Genomic DNA, 21,412 nt, shown 5'->3' on the forward strand with positions numbered 1-21,412 from the left:
ATATCGGTGAAAGCAAAAAAAACAAACTCCAACCCCCAAAGGCACCCTTGAAGCCGAAAATCAGTGAACATCAGAAAGAACAACGTTGAAAACAATTCAGGAAAGATAAGAATCGAAATGCCAGTTTCGTTGCCTTCTGGTCAATTAACAATTGAGTTATAACGATTCTCGCTTCAAGCTTATTTTGGTACTTCACACTGATTCTAGCAAGTGGTCCGGATCCTGATGAAAGATGTGAATTGAAAGATGGCACGGATTGGAATCGACGCGCTACTCGATTGTTGGGTTTTTATTAGGGAAGTTTCGTACGATTGGCACTGTGAATGAGTCGGATGATAGAGTATGACTCCAGATGTTTATGCGGAAATTTAAGACGCTTTTAAAAAACAATTGTTTGGCTGAAAACTGAATTTTTGTTCTGTTTAATAAAGAATGATGCTAAAGTCATTCATAAGGGCTAGGTGAAAGCTATGGTCATACTGCAAGACGAATTTCTGTGAAGGCCTAGTTAAAATGAAATATATTTTTTATCTATAACTAGCCGTACCCTGCCACGCTTTACTGTGGCACATTGTGATTGCATGGTTGAGTTGAATTTATCATTTTTTTACAACATAAAAACAATCCTAGATGTGTTTGGTTGTTTTGTATATTGTATCATAGTTTGAGCTCAATCGGTTCCGTACATTTCGATTTTTTACGCGTACATAAACGAACAGAATTTTTTTATGTATATAGAGATAGATGAGCGGGGGTCTCCGTAGCCACATTGGTTGCGCGTTCGCTTAGTAAGCGATCGATCGTGAGTTCAAAACTCAGGGCCCTCATTGACCATCTTTGTGTAGTTACAGAATAGCTACGTCCACGCAACAATCATCAGCGATGGAGATCGATCCACGGTCGAAATAAGATCGATTCATCCATACAACTACTCTGCTCTGCAAGACACATCGGGCTGCTGTTCTATAAATAACTCAACAATGATCAATCAACTGTCTCCGCTGTCCGGTGGTCCAACTGGATAATGGAAGAACAGAAAAGAATACTCTTACGCCTAAATGGCTACTGTGTTAATGTACCATATGTAATGGTACAGAAGGAATACTGGCGAATGACAACTGTGTAATGTGCTAATTATAGATATGATAACCATGTGACATGTACACGATTAAAATTCGGCTCTGTTACATCTAAAAAAAGCTAATGAGCCTTAAATAAATAAATGGGATAAAAAAAAGAGATAGATGAGGGAAATCGATACATTTTAAATCACTTCGAAACACAATTTCAGTTCATGATTTTGTTAAACACGTGGAAAGAATATATTTCCATCACATAGAACACATATTCATTGCTGAATAGTCGGTTTTCATTAGAAGTTAATTTCAGAAACGCACTCTGGTCATATATAAAATCATTTTTCTTCCAATTTTCCATTTTTTTATGCCGTAACAACACTCCTTGAAATGGATTGTATATTGTGTCCAACTTTGAGCTCAATCGCTTCCGCACTTTTCGAGTTTTTGACGCGTACACAAACGAACAGAACATTTTTATACAGGGTTTTCCATTTCGGGCTTCCGAAAGTATACAGCCCTGCGCTGACAACCGTTTGACATAGCTGTCAACCAAAGCGTCATATCGTTAGTTGAATGTCTGCCATTTTACAATATGGATCGTTTTAGCATCGCAAAACGTGTTAATTTTGTTAAATTATACTATAAAAATGATGAAAAACCGGCAAATGTTTTTCGAGCATTACGGAAGGATTTTGGTCGTCATGGACGGTCTACAGAGCACACAATCGCTAATGTAGTGCGTAAATTCGAACAAACTGGGCCCGTAGCGGATATTGTGAAACCTGTGCATCATCGTAATGTGCGTTCGGCCGAATATATTGCTGCTGTTGCTGCCAGTGTGGACGATGACCCGAATGTTTCGATTCCACGGCGTGCTCAGCAATTGGGCTTGACAAGCACATCATTGTGGCGAATTTTGCATTTGGACTTGCACCTACATCCATATAAAGTCCAACTGGTACAAATATTAGAGCGTGATGACCATGGAATGCTTCGGGCATACGTCGATTGGGTGAACGAACAACAGCTGCAAAATGCTGAATTTTCGCATCAAATTTTCTTCAGCGATGATGCACATTTCGAGCTCGGTGGCTATGTGAACACCCATAATTTCCGTATATGGTGCTCAGAAAATCCACACGTGATTGTTGAGAGGCCATTGCATCCGCCAAAAGTCACTGTTTGGTGCGCATTATGGTCTGGTGGAGTCATCGGGCCGTATTTCTTTGAAAATGAGGACGGCGAGACGGTAACTGTGAATGGTGAGCGCTATGGTCACATGTTAACCGATTTTTTTTGCCACAAATTGAAGATATGGATACGGATGACATGTGGTTTCAGCAGGACGGCGCCACGTGTCACACAACACGACCGAACATGGCCACATTGCGAACGAAATTTGAGGGACGCATAATTTCGCGTTTTGGTGATGCCAATTGGCCGTCCAGATCATGCGATTTGAACCCGCTAGACTTTTTTTGTGGGGTTATGCGAATATATAGAGATTGTTACAGTACCCGAAACACTATCGTCTCATCTCTATCGCTTATCGAAAATCAGCCCTCGCTAACAACGAACATTTTTATCGATAGATAAAATATCGATATCGATAGATCCAGCAGTTTGAAGTCTGTTTTCTTTGACTTTCTCGACCCTGGTAATGAGGACACTTAACTTTGTTAGCCAACTTTCGATTTTTCTCTTAAATTTTCTGCTACTAGCTGCATTTTTTTAAAGATCAAAACAGTATATTCTATATGCAGTATAGTCTTGCGGAATGTCCTCTTTACAATTTCTACGTTCGAGGGATTGAAGGCTCTGTCGATTAGGCCATGCTGACAAGATATACCGTTATTCTTCTCTCCAAATCCTAGCGTTGTTAGTTGCCACACGTAGACCATGATGCCGAGGTGAGACATATAATAGCTAGGGAAACACATAACTTGTAGGAAAACTGGTAAACTGGATGTTTTTCAATGTTTTTTTACTGGAATAAAATCATACCAACAGGCATAACATTGTTTCTGATGCGAGTGAAACGGACATATTGTTAAGGTAAAACGGAAATTTGATGTAAGAAGTAGGGTAACACGGGGTTATTTGGACCACCCCTTCATCTCAAAAAGTACGGCTCAACATGGATTTTTTGTTATGTCATCTCCTTTTATTGTTGAACCGTGAGTCACAGGAGGGTTGTCTCCGAGACACGACCGCATAGTTGACGTATATTCCGTTAGGCTATCTGTTGATTTTGGATATGTTTAAAGAATTACATCGTTAAAATCATTGATAATGGTTTGGTGGTCCTGAAAACGTCCGTTGATTGGTTGTTGGGTATTGTTTGTTCATTCCACCAGTGTTTACCGAGTGATGATGACAGAAGGATGGTAAACAGTCGTTGGATGGTGCGTATCGGATAAAAGATACTGAAGTGGAACGGCATATGAAGAAAAAAAGACTCATCAATGTAATATAATATAATTACCAATACCGAACACAATTATCAGTTTTTCTCATCAGTAAAAACATGTTACTTTAATACACAGAAAACATTTTTGAAATGGAAAAGGTAATTTGCTTTTATAATTTTTACTCTCTGAGTGTTTATTCAACCCAATGAGAATTTTAATTGGACTAACAACACCTAATACTATATGCAGAGCATATGGGAAATCACTTTTTCTAATATTTCTTCACTTTTCCAATTTTGCTCGCCGTATAAACTTTCCTTGGATGAAAATGAACACAACAAAACAGACAGCATAAACCATACGACCCGTTCTTGAGCGGGAACACACCTTGGTTTTTAATTATGAAAATTGAAATAAATCGTTTCATATATCAAGTCACTTTTAACACTACTGCTACCATATACAATTTTACACTTACATTTGTGCTAAATTTTTCACAATACACGATCGGTCATTGATATTGAATTTCACGAAGAAACCAATATTAAAGTTCCAAATTTAAATTTTATTGCTAGAATTATTCGTATCACTCACATTACTTGCAATATAAAAATGCCCCCGGCTTGCATATATTTGCAATGCCGATTTACCCCAGGCAGCTTGATTCTGATGTCTCTGTTAGGGACCTGCCGCATGTGTCGTCATTTTCGACCAGTCAGAAGTGGGTATTTCCGTTAGGGATAGGGGTTGAGATTTGTTAATTGTTCGATAGTTAGTTTCATGACATATATTATTTTCTTCAATATAAGAAAATGTTATGGAGTGCCGAAATCGATTGACGTAGAAATTTCATCAATCCATCATGAAAATACTGAGCAATTAGTGTTTGAAATTGGACAATTTTCACGATGTTTTCGATTTTCGATTTTCAATTTGTACCCCAATATGTTCCCGAAAGACGTAATCCTACGTCAAAAAACGTTTGTAAATTTCGACAGGTGGAAGGAAACGGTAGTATGAACACAGAAAGCACTTTGATTATCAAAAAATGTAGGTTTTCCGATCGTGGTTTTGAGGTTTTTCCCGCTGATCAAACAAACTTATCGTGTATTGTGCAGTAAAGTTTTGTTCGCCTACAGAAAAGGAACAACTTGGTACAGCGAAACTGTAAGTTTGACAACAATAATTGAAATTAATTGCATTTTAATTCTTGCATGTTGTGTGGGGAGACATGGAGGCATGTTTCTGTGGGGTAAATTGGTCCTACAGGTTTGAAGCTTTTATTTGGTGTAATTGATTCCAGATGCCGCTGAATTACACAAAGAGGATGGGCAGACAACGTTGGAAGAAGGAGGAGCTTGGAAGAGCAACACAGACCATCAAGAACGGATTTTCTTTGACCAAGCATCGAAAGTGCTCGAACAACAGTGAATATATTCATGCAGAATTCGAGATGGCCTCAATCCAATTTTTCTGGTCTGGAATCTGACCAAGACACCTGGTATCGATTCCAAAACTCTATTACTGATTGTAACATTATCCAAAAATATTTTACATAAACATAAGTATGTTTTTTTTTTTTGATGAAACACATACTGAACCAAATCGCTCCACCGACGGTCCAAATCACCCCGCATCAAATTATAATGTCCAGAAATCATCTCTTTTATTTTACGATATATTTGGTAATTTGAAGCGTGATATAATGATTAAACATTATTGATTGAGAGAAAACAAGTGTAGCTCAGTATACAATGTGAAATGTTCTATTTAGACCGTGTTGGTTTGGAAATATTAGGCGATTTGCTTAGGGGTCCAAATTCCATTCCCATTCCCCTACTAAAAATGTAGTAGTTTATCGCTCGCGAGAGAAATAATTTTATTTTCTCTCTCATCGTTTGTCTGCCCAGAAATTCAAATGCAAACAGAGAGGAAGAAAAATCGAGAAAGTTGGGTGCTTTTTCCATCATCAACTTCTCACTGTCCGTTTTAGTTTACAATTTTTTGATTCATTCTCAATTTTGCTCACACCCATGAAATTATCTATTTTGTACGATTCTAACATATGGTCGGTGTTAAGTCAGTCCGGACCATGTGACATTTTAAGGATTTCGAGAGAAACGAACTTGAATTTTAGAGCTATAAGATGTTTCCGTTGAACATCAAAACATTTTCGATACGTTATTCCTGGTGTATGCTGATTTTAAAAATTCGATAAATGTGATATGTAGCTTACGAAATGCTTAACCTAATGTCGACATTTTTAATTTTGCGACTTGGTCCCTCTGAATTAACACCGACCATTTGATATTCGGTTTTTTTCATAGTTTCCACTTTTGACTAATCTTAAAATATCAATGCACTATTAACAGAAAGCCAAGTGTAAATTCTTGATAAATTGTTTTTTTAAGACTGAACAAAACAGAATCTATACCATACCAGACTGTCAATTTTTTTTTGACCATGGGAAATTGTATTGAACGCTTACGAGAAAAATCATGATCACTTTGTCGCCACTTTCAGCAGCAACTCTCACACCATTATAAATTTCAAAGCATTCTTGTTACGTATCAATTACGCATATTATTACATTATTAATACTAATCACATAAAATATTCATTGGTCGTAAACGATCTAACTATCCTCAAAATTAGAATCAGATATATTTGCTTATTATTAAATTAAAAATCTCAATGGAAGAATTTCTATGGAATTTGTTATTCATTTCGTTAGCATTGAAAATTTTCCTCGTTCTGTACTGTTGGCTTAGAAAACTCAAACTCTCGATTTTTTTTATCCCATTTGTTTATTTATCCAGACTCATTAGCATTTTAGCTGTAACAGAGTCGGGTTTTAATCGTGTACATGTACATGTTTATGGTTCTGTAATTTGTAAATTACACAGTAATGATAGCCATTTAGGCATAAGAGTTTTTTTTTAATTGAGAGATGGCATGGATTGGATTATGGTAAATTACGCAGTTAAATTACACATTTAGGTGTAAGGGTGTTCTTTCTGTTCTTCCTTTGTTCAGGAAATCGGACAGCGGAGACAGTTGATATGATCATTGTTGTGTTATTTATAGTACAACAGCCCGATGTTTCTTACAGAGCAAAGCAGTTGTATGGATGAATCGATCTTTGTTTCACCGTGGATCGATCTCCATCACTGATGATTGTTGCGTGGACATAGTTATTCTAAAACAACACAAAGATGGTCAATTGAGGGCCCTGAGTTTGAACTCACGATCGAGCGCTTAGAAAGCGAACGCGCACCAAGTGGCGACGAAGACCCCCAGGGCTCTCGAAGCTTTGCCCAAAACTAATTGAGAGACGTTCAAGCAGAAACTTGAGTATTATGCATATTATAGATTCATTTTGCCCACATTTTTCCAACGAACAATCCAGTCATCAGTCTTTTCACAGTTGTATTCAGAAATTGACTTCAGTTCGTGCAGCGAAATTGTTTTTATGTCTTCAATGCTGTCAAAACCGATTCCACAAAGCGGTTATTTCACACATGTCTCGTCGTCAGTAACTATGCATTGAAAGAAAGTGGGATCAGAATTTGATCGTTCAAACATATCTTCAGCCAATCGATTGCGACGAAATGTCTCTAGAAAATTGAGCTAGTTTTGCACTAGTCGTGCTGCGACTTTTCTCATGCCCAAAACATGAATCAAAATATGACGAACGGTATCGTGAGAGATGTTTAGTTCACGGGCTAGGTATCTCAAACTTAAATGACGATTGCTATGCACCATTCCTTTTATTTTGTCGATGTTTTCACCAGTTGAAGGTGGATGGTCGTCCTTGACGTGGTAAATCGTTCATAGTTGAGTCACCAAATGTATTCTGAAACATTTTCAAGGTTTCGGCACAAGAAATTTGGTTTGCAAACTTAATATGCTTAATATTTCGTGTATCGATATGCTTTATCGATACACGAAATTCGGATTTTTCCATTTTTTCTCACAATAACAAAAGTTGCTTCACTCTCAATGCTCACGAACCAATTGACCGATTGCTGTCAAATTTTGACACGCATCCATTGAAAGATGGTGCTTTGTGATAGTCAAGTAGATTTTTGCAAGAGGCGCCATCTAGACGTCAACCTTATGAACTTTTCAGCAGAACTGTTAAAGCTAGGATTATGCTTCAAAATTGAACTTATAAATTTAATACCAGATTTTCTCAGGAAAAAACTAAGATAAATAGACTTTTTGAGATTCAAACACAGACTTTATTGTGGCAGCCTTGGCCTCGATCCTCGCCATTTTGTTTTTTAAACTTTTGTACATCTAGATTTCGAGTTACGATTTCACAATTAAAATTTAAATGATAATGCATACGATCTTATAAAAAAATCAATCGTGACTAAAATTGATCATATGATAATGAAAATTGTGATTACTGCCACCTTATGTACAAGGTTTAAAAAAATCGATGAAGGTCTTAAAATCGGCTGATTTGACGTGGAATTGCTTTTACAGTAAAAATGATGTATAAAACACTATAATCCGCACATGAAATCACATTCACCCGTATAAGAAAAAACTCACATGATAGGAGCATATAAGCATATAAATTATTTTCACCTACTCTGTTTAATTCTCAATAATTCTTTCGTGTACCAATCATCCAGCTTTGAGCGCAAAAATCACACGCAAAAAATCTCTCGAAATAATTGCACCACTTCGGGCCTTCGCTCCATTAACAAAGTTTTAACCATTTCAGTATTCGCTGAAAATTAGCCAGCTTTTAATCTTCAACATACGATCACGGCGAATGGCGAAACAACTCAGATTTTTATTTGCCCTCCAAATAGGCATGTTTTTGTGGAGACGTGTTTGCTACCCGGGCGATTCCGGCGAACACGCAAACACGCGCCGGGAAAAATGGACTGGATCCAATTCGGGAAAGCACGTTTCCAGGTCAGAATCAGATAAAACGAGTTACGTTTAATGGAAAATGCTTTTAATGGCGAGTTTATCTATGAGTTATCTCGCGCTTGCTGAACAGAAATGAAACGTGGTTATAAAGTTAACGGCTGACGGTGTAGTATCTTTTTGTTTCGGGTGGTTCTGAAGGGTGCGGGTGCTTGGGGATGAGGGAGGGGAATGGCTAGAGGGCAGAGGGGACTGAAAAGGGTTTTTCATCCCCGTTCATTGTAAGCACCAAAGCACAACAATGATGTTTCCAGAATGATCCCTTTATCAGCTATCTCTTCCGGCTGTGATTACGCGAAGTTTTGTGCGACGCGATTTAATCGATTCACTAGATTATTTTTTATTTCGATGCTCTATCCATTATCGAAAGTTTGAATGTTAATGAGTTGTGCTGCCTGCAAATTGATTGATTTTACTCCCGGGTGTTTGCTTTATTCTCGGTGTGATAACAATCCTTCGCCGAATACTGTTGACACGAGAGGCTGAAAAATCAATTTTCGCTTTCAGCTTCCACTTTACTTCAAATGATATCGAATACAAAATTGAACCCAAGACAAAAAAAAATCGTTTTTGTGATGTGCTTTCTTCCATTATTCCGCACCTTTGTGCCCACTCTAAATAATTAGCGCGTGTTTTTAGTCATCGGACCGACTGATGCCATGCTGAAGTGGAGTCATATCCGTGGGGGGAATTGAATGATGAAAATTTATTATGAGAAAATCTGTCGGGTTGAGCTTGGTTGAGGAATTATTTTTTTCTTCTCGTTTGAGTACAATCTGTGCTGTAGACGATTTGAATTAAATGGGAAAAGTTTTGCTATGATTAGGGATTTGTTGATGGAGAACCGAAATATTCACCTACTTGTCTTTCATTCCAGCGTTCCCTGTCCAACGAAAGCCACGTGGTCATCAAACCCGCCAGTCTGTCGGGAAGATTTAGTTGCGAAGTATCCGCGGATGCGCCGTCCTTCCACACAATGATCGATTCCGGTGACATGGAGGTGATAGGTAAGATCAGTTTTTATATTTATTTTCTAGTCTCAAAACAAGGATACTTAACCTTTAATTACGAACGTTATATTTGCTTTAGGTTAATTTGATTACAATCTGACCGTAACTTAACTTCAAACAATCAAACTTCATTACTCGGGTACCCCACTAGAGAACAAAATGAGCAATTCCAGTTTACGCATCACATCAAACTAAATGACGCAGTGAATCACCTCTACATTAAGGGACACATAAATCCCGCCCCTAACAAGCCATTAGATACGGCTAATAGAAAATTATTAGATTTGCTTTTTTTGTTCCCTGATTGGGGTTCGGTGCAGAACACCTTGCCGATGATGCCGATGCGATGTTCGAACGCGCTCGCGTTTGTCCGCTCTGCCCCGGCTTACTACCAAGCCGATAGCAATTTACCAACGTTCCATGTTTTATTGGATTTTTGTTGGGACGACTTGGGTCTTCAGCACCAGCATCTTCTCCCCAAGCGTCGCACAGTACTGCTTCGAGGAAGGTAACATCACTTATAAACGGTTTCGTTTTTTTTTTCACTTGCCTGGCAGTTCGACTAGACATCCTGGTGGCAAAGGAATTCCCCATAAAGGGAAACCTTGCTGCAGCAAATCACATCAAAGGCATTTTCTTTCTCAAGCAGCAGCCGCTTTTACTTGGCGTTTTATTCTATTGCTCCGTCGTTTGCCTCCAGCAAAAAAAAATAACAGAAATATTCGTCGGAATGTGTCGTATTCCTGAGAACTGCCAGTTCTTCTTTAAATCTCTTCTTCTGTGAGTAAGAACGTAAGATATTTTAGCAAGTATTGGTAGGTAATTTTGCTTTAATTTTACACTCGGTAAAACTTGATGTCTGAGGAGCCCGGTCAGAATGTGGTGCTATTTAAATTTGTTCTTGCGAATTCAGTAGTGTTTTGGAAATGGAGGTCCTCAAAATGCAATAACCCGTGCTGAGAAAAAAAAACATTTTTATTGGACACCAAAATACAGCCATTCCATGCCAACCCGATATAGTGGTTCTCAGATTTTCGTCAAATGTGGTAATTTTGTTCTTTATCGCAAAACATAAGACCCGTACTTTTTTATTTTTTTCGCTAGGGTGACCATTTCCATTTTAGGGTGGTCCGAAAAATCATGTTTTTCCACTTTTTCCCAAAAATGACTTTTTTTTCTAAAATTCATAACTTTTGAATCATTGAACCGATTTAGATGAACGACATATCAAGCTGTGTAAAACACACATGCAAAAACATTGGATTTTGTTTTCGTAATTATTGATTGTAGTTGTAATTTCATTTTAAACGTGAAGAAACCAATAGACAATAAAAAAGTGCAAATAGGGCAAGATCGCTTTTTTAAAAAGAAAATGAGCCCTAATAGTGAAAACACTGGCAACGCAGCCAAAAAAAAAACAAATATTACAGCCAACACAGTTATCCCTCTGAGCAATAGGTTGTTCCAGTGAACGACGAAAGTGCACTGTCCAACCGAAGTCCGCACCGATTTACCTGCGTCTGGTGGTAACCAGAAACGCGATTGACCTAGTTAAAAAAGTTATCTGTAGCAACAATCTTCTGTGCCGTAATATGCAACGCGGAAATATTAGTGAACTGAAAGTGCAGTGCAATACAATTGACGATTATCGCAAAATTATGAACGCGTTAGAGAAGGAAAAAACTCTCTATTGCACCTACCGCTTAAAAGCTTGGAAAGGTCTAACTGTGGCGCTGAATGTCATAGAACAGGGTGTTCCTCCCGATGACATAAGAAAAGTTCTAACCGATAACAGTTCTGAACTGGCTTCGTTTACTAATATGTTGAACCACTTAAAAAAACTACAGCCGCTCTATAGAGTAGAACTAGAGCCATCAACAAAGAAATTGAAACCAGGCGAAGTGCATCCAATTTATAAAGTCATCCGACTTTTAAATCGTGTAGTGATGTTTAAAGAGCTGCACAAACGGACTGGCCCTGTGTAGTGTCACAACTGCCAAGAATACGGGCATACTAAAGGGTATTATAACCTTCCAGCAGTCTGCGTAGTATACAGTGGTATTCATGAGACGAAAAAATGCCCTCTTTCAAGAACAGAAGCAAAAAAATGCAGCAACTGCGGTTGCAACCATACTCCAAACTACAGGGGGTGCCCTGTATACACAACTTTAAAGAAAAAGCCGCAAGAATCTCGACAAAAAGCTGCAACTAGCAGACCTGCAAACTATCAGCCAACCCTGCAACTAACGGTAAATTCAGCCACACACCCGAAACCTCAACCTCCTGGTTTCACGTCTACACCTAGCACATCGTATAGGAATGCTCTACTCCACCAACCTCCAACACCAATAATTCCTCCCGCGGACCAATTACTTGTATTTATAGGTTCAATTATGCAACTCATGACATCAATGCAAACAATGATGCAAGAAATGTTGCGCAGCTAGCAACTTCTCATCCAAAAATTGCAATGTTCAAAATATTTTTTTTTTGAAAATCTGCTATTGGAATGCAAAGGGGATACATAACCATTTGAATGAAATTCAACTATTCTTGAACCAACACGACATTGACGTTTTTCTCATCAATGAAACTCATCTGACGGATCACTACAACATCAGAGTTACAAATCACCCGCACGAGTTAGCAAGAGGAGGGGCTGCGGTCCTCATCAAACGAGATATTCCACACTATTTATGGCACCGTCACAGTACTCTAAATATCCAAGCAGCGGCTGTGTGCATCGAGAGTAAATCGGAGAAATTAGTACTAACAGCACTCTACTCTTCACCGAACCACCACCCTTCGGAGGAGGAACTGAAGGACTTCTTCTCACTCCAAGCGCACCGATTTACCGTCGCTGGTGACTTCAACGCAAAACACACCTTTTGGGGATCAAGGCTGATTACCACTCGTGGTCGCGTATTATACAACGTTATCACTGACTCTGGATATGACATTGCATCCTGCGGTGAACCGACACACTGGCCAGAGGATCTCGCACGACTTCCGGACCTGCTAGATTTTGCTGTTACAAAAAATTTTGATAGTAAACAAATTCGATCGAAGTTTTTTCTGGACTTATCATCTGATCACTCACCAATACTCCTGGAATACTTCATAGAAAAGGAAGTGAAGCAGAAGTCATCTAATATCACAAACTTTTCAACGAACTGGACAAAATATAAGACATATATCTCCTCTAACATTCTCGATCTACCTCTGGATAACGAACATCATATCGAGAACGCAGTTAACCAGCTCAGTTTACTCATGAAGAATGCTGCGGAGATAGCTACCCCACCTATAAAGACCCAGAAACACAAAAAAAAATTACTGCCTCCCACATAAAAGCAGCAGTTGCAGAAAAGCGACGACTAAGACGTATCTGGCAAAACAAAAGATCGCCAGAATCTAAAAACCAATTCAATAAGACACATCGTAAATTAAGCAACCTATTACAAGACCAGAAACATAAAAAATTCCATAATTACTTGACTGAATTGTCGCCAAATCAATATACTAATTACTCACTATGGAAGGCAACTAAGAATCTAAAACGACCACAGCTACAGATCCCGCCGTTTAGAATGCCCTCTGGTAATTGGGCCAGAAGTGACGATGAAAAAGCAGCAACTTTTGCAAACCATCTTCAAAAAGTTTTCACTCCGAATCAATCGGGACCCAATCAAGAAACGCTCGAATTTTCTGGTGCTACAAACCAAAACAAAATGAAAATCAAACATCGGCTGGTGAGATATGTTATCTAAAATCATATCAATGTGAAAAAGTCACCCACAATCGGCCACATCAAAGGAAATATAATCAAAGAACTACCTGACCTAGCAATTAAACATCTCACGAGAATTTTCAACGCAATGACTCATATAGGATATTTCCCACAAGCATGGAAAATTTCGACCATCATTATGATTCCTAAGCCAGGAAAAGACGCACAGAAAGTGGAATCTTATAGACCTATCAGCATCCTTCCAATCTTTTCCAAAGTGTTCGAAAAAAATATCCTAATAAAATCAGCGCCCGAGATTGAAAGATTAATCCTGAATCATCAATTCGGATTCCGAGCAAAACATGGCACTATTGAACAAGTGCACCGATTGATAGAAGAAATTCGTAAAGTAGATGAAGGCCGCGGATATTGCTCAGCCCTTTTTTTTATGTAGCTCAAGCATTCAAGCATGGCACGAAGGACTGCTCTATAAATTTAAAAACATGCTACCACAAGTATATGAAATTATGCGTTCTTACCTACTGGGAAGAAAGTTTCATGTTCGGTATAACCAAACACTATCGAAAGAGCGATAAATTTATGCTGGCGTTCTTCAGGGCAGTGTTCTTGGACCAGTTCTCTATCTCATCTACACAGCTGATCTCCCGACCGCGCGGAACTAAATGAATACAACATTCGCAGATGACACAGCTATTCTCAGCAGTCACAAAAAACTGAACGATTGCTTCACGGGATCTCTAGGAACACATAACGGTCGTGGAAAAGTGGCAAAAATGGAGAATAAAAGTAATTGAAACAAAATGTGTCCACATTAGGTTCACGCTTAATCAGGACACATGCCCACAAATCAAGTTCAATGGAACAGCAGTACCTCAATCGACTGATATTAACCCTCTACCGCCCGAGTTTTTTATTTGTCTAAAAAAACCTACTCCATTTTTATCTCTGATTTCTGACTTTCAACATAAAATACTCCTAGCAGAAAGCTACCAGCATAAAAACAATGTGTATATGTGATAGATGAAAATATTCTGAAGACGTTCTAGTAGGGAGGACCATTGAAAATAATGTCAGAATAATTTGAAAAGAGAATCCGCGAAGCCCGTCTAAAGGCGGGCTTGGGCTGTAGAGGGTTAAATATCTCGGTGTACACCTAGATCGCCGTCTAACCTGGAAGAAACACATAGAAGCAAAGAAAACGCAATTGAAATTGCGAGCAAACCAAATACATTGGCTAATCGAGAGGAAACTACTTCTATACAAATCCATGCTGAAGCCTATTTGGCATTATGGCTGTCAACTTTGGCAAACAGCTTCAGCAAGTAATATCGAAATCATCGAAAGAGTGCAAAATAAACTGCTAAGACAAATTACTGGCGCCCTTTGGTACATCCGCAATAGTGTCATACATCGAGACTTAGGGATGGCGACGGTTAAAGAACTTCATAAAACGAGGAGGAAATATGCGGAAAAGGTGAAGAATCATCCAAATCCACTAGCAAGGCGACTCGGTCAACCTATGGTAACACGTCTGAGGAAAAAAACCTTAATGATTTGAACGTGGTCAAACGTTGGTGTTGTGCTCCAGCACACATGTGAAATTTTAACTGTAAGAATTGTTAACAAACGTAATACATTATTATGTTAGAACTAAATGCATAACCAAATATTGTTATTTCCATATCAGAAAGATTCAATAAATGTATGTATGAAAAATAAAAGATATTTTGATGAGTTTTAGTGGGAAAATAATTTCGTATCCTGATGTCGACACCGTACCACAGTCATCGCGGATGCACTTCATTTCGTTTCCACCGTAAAGTGTATTCGAGAATCAGGCTCAACATCTGAACTACTGAACCGATTCAGATGACCGACATATCAAATTGAAGCTTATGAATTAGTTTTATTTGAAAAAACTACTATTTTTGCGATTTTTTGGATTTCCGATTTTTTAATTATTGATTGAGTTAGTTTTTCATAGTTTCCTCGGTTAAATCTTTTCTGGAAAGCTTTTTATATAACATATGTCAGAGATGCTATTTTTTCGTTTGATTTATTTTTTTCAAATTTAAAATGTTTTAAGCATTCGTTAAATATTCCTATGTAACTAGACTAGACCTTTGCGACCAGAATCTAATTTTCCCGCAAGTGTGATATTTTTTCAAAGCTTATTGGCTTCAATTTGATATGTTGTTCATCTGAACCGGTTCAGTAGTTCAAAAGTATTGAATTTTCGAAAAACGTCATTTTTGGATAAAAGGGAAAAATGATTTTTCGGACCACCGGTTAACTTTGAAAAATCTGGCTGATAAGAGATATCGATCGGGAAAATAATGGATTTCTTTTTCCTCAACCTAATATGTACACATCGATCGTTGCAATAATACTATTCAACATTGCGCATCATATCACTCTTCCAAAATGTTCACATCTATCATATAGCAATGCTATAATCTTCACAAGATACAATGAACCTTTCAATTCCGCTACGCATATTCAATGCCGCGAGCTAAAAAGTGTAACACTACCCCCAGAACACATAAAAACCGAGTTCCATATCATGTCACTCATGTTTTCCATCTGTAATAATAACTATATCTTATGCTCTTGGCTTTGTTTACATGCAATGGATCCTGGTCTGCTGTCACCACGGAAACAGAGCCACCCACGGACAAACCATCGATAATTGGAGTGCAAACGCGATACCGTCCCGGGGACATCCTGCGAGCGAATTGTACGTCGCTGCATTCCAAGCCCGCGGCCAACCTCACGTGGACCATCAATGATGTGCCAGTAAGTATGGATGTATTTTAACGGAAAATCGAGCACGATATGTTTTAGACAGGCATGTTTGGCTAAACGATAAAATTCAAATACTGCGGTATTTTCCCGCTGATGCATCCAATTGAAGTAACTTATTAAGTGTATGTATGCTCGAAATGCTTGTCCAGCCCCATCGAACCACCAAACAACGATAGAGGTTTAGCACGGAACCTGTGACTCGATTCCATCTGAAAAGTCAAAGCCACAGCCCGTCGCCACAGAATGGCACCCCACCATGAACTTCCGGCTGATTCGATTTTGGTTTTGGTCCTTCCATCATTTCGCCTACGGCAAAATTCAATTTCGCGTCTGAGCCATTCATTCGGCTTTTTTTTTTGCTTGCTTGCTTGCTCTCCCAAACCACCGTGGACCTTTTCATACGAGTGTTGAGGCATAAAGCTCAAACTGGATTCAAAACCTATTTAAAACATAATTGAATTTGCACTTCCCAATCAGGCATGGCAATTTCACGCTTCGAACAGCGTAACTTTTCCCGGATTCTTGTACCGGGCCCTAGACTACGGTTTGATTGTAGGTGGGTGGATGTGTTTTTTTTTGTTCTTGCTAATCTAGCTAGCTGGTTCTTCTATCGGGAACCGGCGCATCGGCAGCACGCAATACACTATTGCTGTTGGAAAATGCTGTTGCACTTAGCATTGTTTCAGCGAATACATCCCTACTTGTTCACGAGTTGAACTTTTGAGTGTTAATTTGCATTTTTTTTCTATCATAGTGCTTGCTCTCAAAGCAAGAAATGTCATCGTCGTGGGTTTCGCTGTTGGAAGGAAATACGATTATGATTATGTAGAACTCATCGACAAGAGATCATTTCTATCATTACAGCCGAATTTCGCTTTTATTGTAACTTTTCTTTTTGATGTATTCTCAATCTCGGATTAAATCCACTTTCTTCAACAATATTCGCACCACTCTGGTCTCTCTTCAATTGTCGAATATTCGCACCACATGACGTCTTTTGAAAGCACCCATTAACTGGGATGATATTCTTAATGACTGCGATATCGAGGTAGCCACTCATTCTTTATCTAATGTTATCCTCTATGCGATTGATCAATTCGTCCCTAAGAAGACGGCCTGCAATTCTCGTCACCCGCCCTGGACTAACAATCTTTTGGAACGTTTTAAAAGGGAAAAACGTTTTACTTTGAGGAAATTTTCCAATTTCCGTTGTGTACTTTGGAAAACCCGTTACTCTTAAATCAGCAAAAACTATAAACGACTGAACAGAGCGCTATTTGGAGCTCATCTCAACCGTATTCAGAGTAATCTGAAAAACAACCCACAAGAATTCTGGAGATTTGTCGATGTGCAGAGGAAGGAGTCAGGACTACCTACCGTAATGACACGCAACAATGTGGACGCATCAAACAAAACAGAGTATTTGTGAGCTATTTCGAGAACAATTCAGTGGTGTTCTCGTTGATGAAAGACTCCACAATGAACAAATTTTTAAAGCTGCCAGCAGTGTACCTTACCTACCTACTATCTGTAGTGATCCTGACATAAGTTCCAGCAGAGTACAACTTGCTTGTTTAAATCGCTGTCGCAAAATTCCAACGCCTTGGGTTCCATAGTTTGTTTTTAAACTGGTTACACTCATACCTTACTGATCGTGTGATGTCAATGAAAATCGGCGACACCGTTTCATCTCTTTTTCGGGTCACATCGGGTGTACCTCAAGGAAGTCATCTCGGTCCTTACATATTCCTGCTTTATCTCAATGATATTAATTTTTGTGTAAAATGTCCCAAACTTGCATACGCGGACGATTTTAAATTGTTTCACATAGTCAATAGTGACGATGATGCGATATTCATTCAGCAACAACTCGATATTTTCTCTGAATGGTGGGAGACAAATAGAATGGTTTTGAATCCAGCAAAATGTTCAGTCATATCGTTCACGCGGAAACGATCGCCTGTCACATTTTCGTATAAAATACGCAATATACCCTTAAACCGTGTTATGACTATCAAGGACCTTGGTATCGTCCTAGATTCTGAGCTAACATTCCGCGATCATATCTCGTACATCAAGGCATATATGGTCTTATGCTTCATTTTTCGCGTCACCAAGCAGTTCAAAGACCCACTCTCCCATTGTGCTCTAGTAGTGTAGCGAAGGCAACGTTCATATCAGATCTGATTTCTTCGAAAATCGACTGTGCTGATCTTCTCCAATTGATCAATTTTTACCTACGCCTTCGTAACCTGCGTTCTCATACTTTTCTCCGCCTCCCTCACTCTCGTACAAGTTGCGGTTACAACGAACCCGTATCGAGTATGTCTCGTGTTTTTATTCGTTACTCCTTGTTTTGTGACTTTCACTTATTTCGTGCAAGCTTGAAAAAGGCATACTTGACCGCTCTTTCCAGTTAGGTATAGTTTTGAGTAGATATTAGATGTTGTAGTATTAGTATCATTAGGGCACTTATGTTCAGGCCTGTTGATAGTAATGAATGAATGAATGAATGATATTGTGGACATTCGTCAAGAAATGTCTATATCAGGGGTTCTCAAAGTGGGGCCGATTTCGTTCCCCAGGGGTCGACATAAAGGAAAACTGATTTTGGGGGTCAACGCAGTCTAAAAATTGGCCCCTATGAATTAACACAATTTGTTATTCGAAACTTTCAAGATACTGTATAAGTTGCATTACATGAACCAATTTGTCATAAGAATGACTGATATTTTTGTATAATATATTAATGTTGTAATTTGTATCAATAATTATGAATTACACTTGATACTTACTGAATTTTATGTCTGTTTATTGATGAGAAAATGATATCAAGTTTACTTACCTGATTAATAACTAAGTTTTTCTTGGGGTAAGTATTTTGTATGAAAAAAATAAAGATAATTTTTTTAAAGAAATTCGACTATGGGGGTCGATGGTATCACTTCATTCTGAAAAAAGGGGTCTCTCGTCCAAAATAGTTTGAGAATACCTGGGCTAGAAGTGGCAGTAAAACAAAGAGCGCAAGGGATGGGATTGTATGTTATTTTGTTTTTTGCACTTGCACAACACAATTTTGGTTTATCAATTGAAGCTTTTGTCAATACGCACGTTTCAGTAAAGAAACGATACGTTTTTCAGTAAAGGAGCTAAATCAGAAACGATTTTAAGATATAAAATTAACGTTAATAATTATTTTGCTTAACAAATAATGACATACCAATCGAAGCGCAAAACATTATTGCAAATTAGCACTGCAATTTTGTTCAGTGAAACCACCGCGTCGTTTTCCATATCGTTGCATCAAGCAAAGACACTTCAAATCGCTAGTCTCGAAAAAGAGGGTTTCGCTATATCAGTACAATAAAAAAGTACAAGTTCAATAAAAAAGAAGGTGCCTGCAGCAAAACACCAGCCATCATAAAACGGAATGAAGTACAATAATTTGCCCAAAGTACGAAATCATTCCCGGATTCCCGGTGATATTGAAGGTATCACATTAGACGAATTTCATACCAACTCAGTTTGCGGCGAAACATTGTGGATAAAAAACTGGTCATTTAACACGTTAAGCCCCTACCGAAATAGGGGACCGACAATGAACTTTTCGTCAGGCTCATGTCGGTTCCAACGAATCGATGGGGGACTTTTCTAAATATCATTTTGTAACTTTGTTGTTGCCGTTCCCGATGTCGGCACTTTCCGAATGAAAAGTCTACTGTCGGTCCGGTGAGATCGGCGCGAAAAAGATGAAAAATTCAGTGTCAGTCCCTAGGGACCGACGCGGGGCTTAACGTGTTAACTTTAAATACTTCAAGTCTCTTCAAAAAAACTATTTTGTTGCACATTTTTTATAAAAAAACAATAATTTAAAAACGATGAGTCCTACCAGTGTTGCCACACGTACAGATTTATCTGGAATCGTACAATTTTTTTTCCGTTATTTTTGGTACAGATTCTGTACGGTACAGAGTACAGATTTTCGTCAAAAAGTACAGATTGGTACAGATTTTTTTCACTTGCGAAATTTCTTACATTTGGAAAAAGCAACATTGGGATACACGACGACTTCTACGCCGCAGTATCGCTTTGTGCTGCTGATCATTTACAATACAATGATTGATCAGTTTCATAAAGAAGAAATTACTTACAAGAAACGTCTGAAAGGATTTACGTCGGACGGTGCGACGTATGTTTTGCCCCAGATCAATTAAATCGTTTGGCACAGGCTGGAAAACCGGGGGTTACATTGCGCATTTCGAAACGAGTGTTTTATGTTCATTTCGACCATTTTGACATGCCTTTGACCAGCTTTGTTTACGAACTTAAAAATTTTACATTTTTCTAGGAGACAAATTTTGCTCTAAATCTAGTACACCGAACATATGAACTTGAAAAAGATACATAATACTAAAACCAATTCGATTTGAGTTCGAATTTTCTCGAAACGAGTTAATCAAACTCAACAAACAAAATCATATCGCTAGAAATGTGAATGCAAGTATAAAATGCCAGATAATTAATAATTAAAAAACCAACAAATTCAATCGAATATTAACAAAAATGTGTTAAAATAATAATGATTATACAGCAATACGCTTGCAATAGGTGATCGATGCAGCTCTCACTTTATGAAGCGTTTCATATGAACATTTTTTTCGATATATCGTTCCATCCATCAAGTATATTTTGTTCCACCTGTCTGATGTATGTAGTGTCTCCTTTCAAAGCAACGCGATTTTCGCAGCCAAAGCTTGGAGAGTTCTATCATTTTTCGCACTGTCATAGGTGATTTCGCGCTTTGCCCTGATTGGTTGACGAATAAAAATCGCTATTGAAGAAAAAAAATCGCGCTCATTGTAGATGATTGTAAATCCGGCATAAGAAAATGAGAAAAGTATTCGGTTTTGATGGTTCGACGCTCAAGGATGTTGCAACTGTCAAGGGATTTTTTTTCTGAACATAATCAGAACAAAACGAAATCGGCTCAGCAACGATACGATGAACGCTATTTTGAGATCAGAAGATTTGATCAAACATCGTGGCGGCAGCTCGAAAATTTTGATAAATGATATTATGCAATCTAGATTCAGAAAAACTATGTATAAGAATCATCAAACACACGAATGACTTGTTAATGTAAATGGAGTATTTATTATTAATAAAAGAGTTTTTTTTCATACTAATGAATCAGTTTTTCCCTACAACGAATATTTTCAATGGTACAATATTTTGGGAAAAAGTACAGATGAGAATGATTTTTGACCCCTCTGGTACAGATTCAAATGTGGCAACACTGAGTCCTACAAAATGTTGGCAAGAGAATGAAATGAAGGAAATCGTTTAAAATTTGCATTAAAGAATATAATTTTTTTTGAATTAAAATATTTTAAAAATTATTTTTTT

The 21,412-nt window shown here is 38.2% G+C and overlaps 1 protein-coding gene across 3 annotated transcripts in view; it reads left to right on the forward strand.

Annotated features, from left to right (window-relative positions):
- The window catches only part of LOC129775228 (uncharacterized), a 290,679-nt gene that overhangs the window by 226,885 nt on the left and 42,382 nt on the right, over nt 1-21,412 (forward strand). For all 3 annotated transcript variants that reach the window (XM_055779667.1, XM_055779666.1, XM_055779668.1), the window contains exons 4-5: nt 9,318-9,447; nt 15,864-15,997. In XM_055779667.1, the coding sequence (XP_055635642.1) occupies nt 9,318-9,447; nt 15,864-15,997 (264 nt within the window). The remainder of the gene's footprint in view (nt 1-9,317; nt 9,448-15,863; nt 15,998-21,412) is intronic.

This window comes from Toxorhynchites rutilus, chromosome 3 (assembly GCF_029784135.1).
Source record: "Toxorhynchites rutilus septentrionalis strain SRP chromosome 3, ASM2978413v1, whole genome shotgun sequence".
In the NCBI taxonomy this organism is placed as follows: Eukaryota; Metazoa; Arthropoda; class Insecta; order Diptera; family Culicidae; genus Toxorhynchites; species Toxorhynchites rutilus.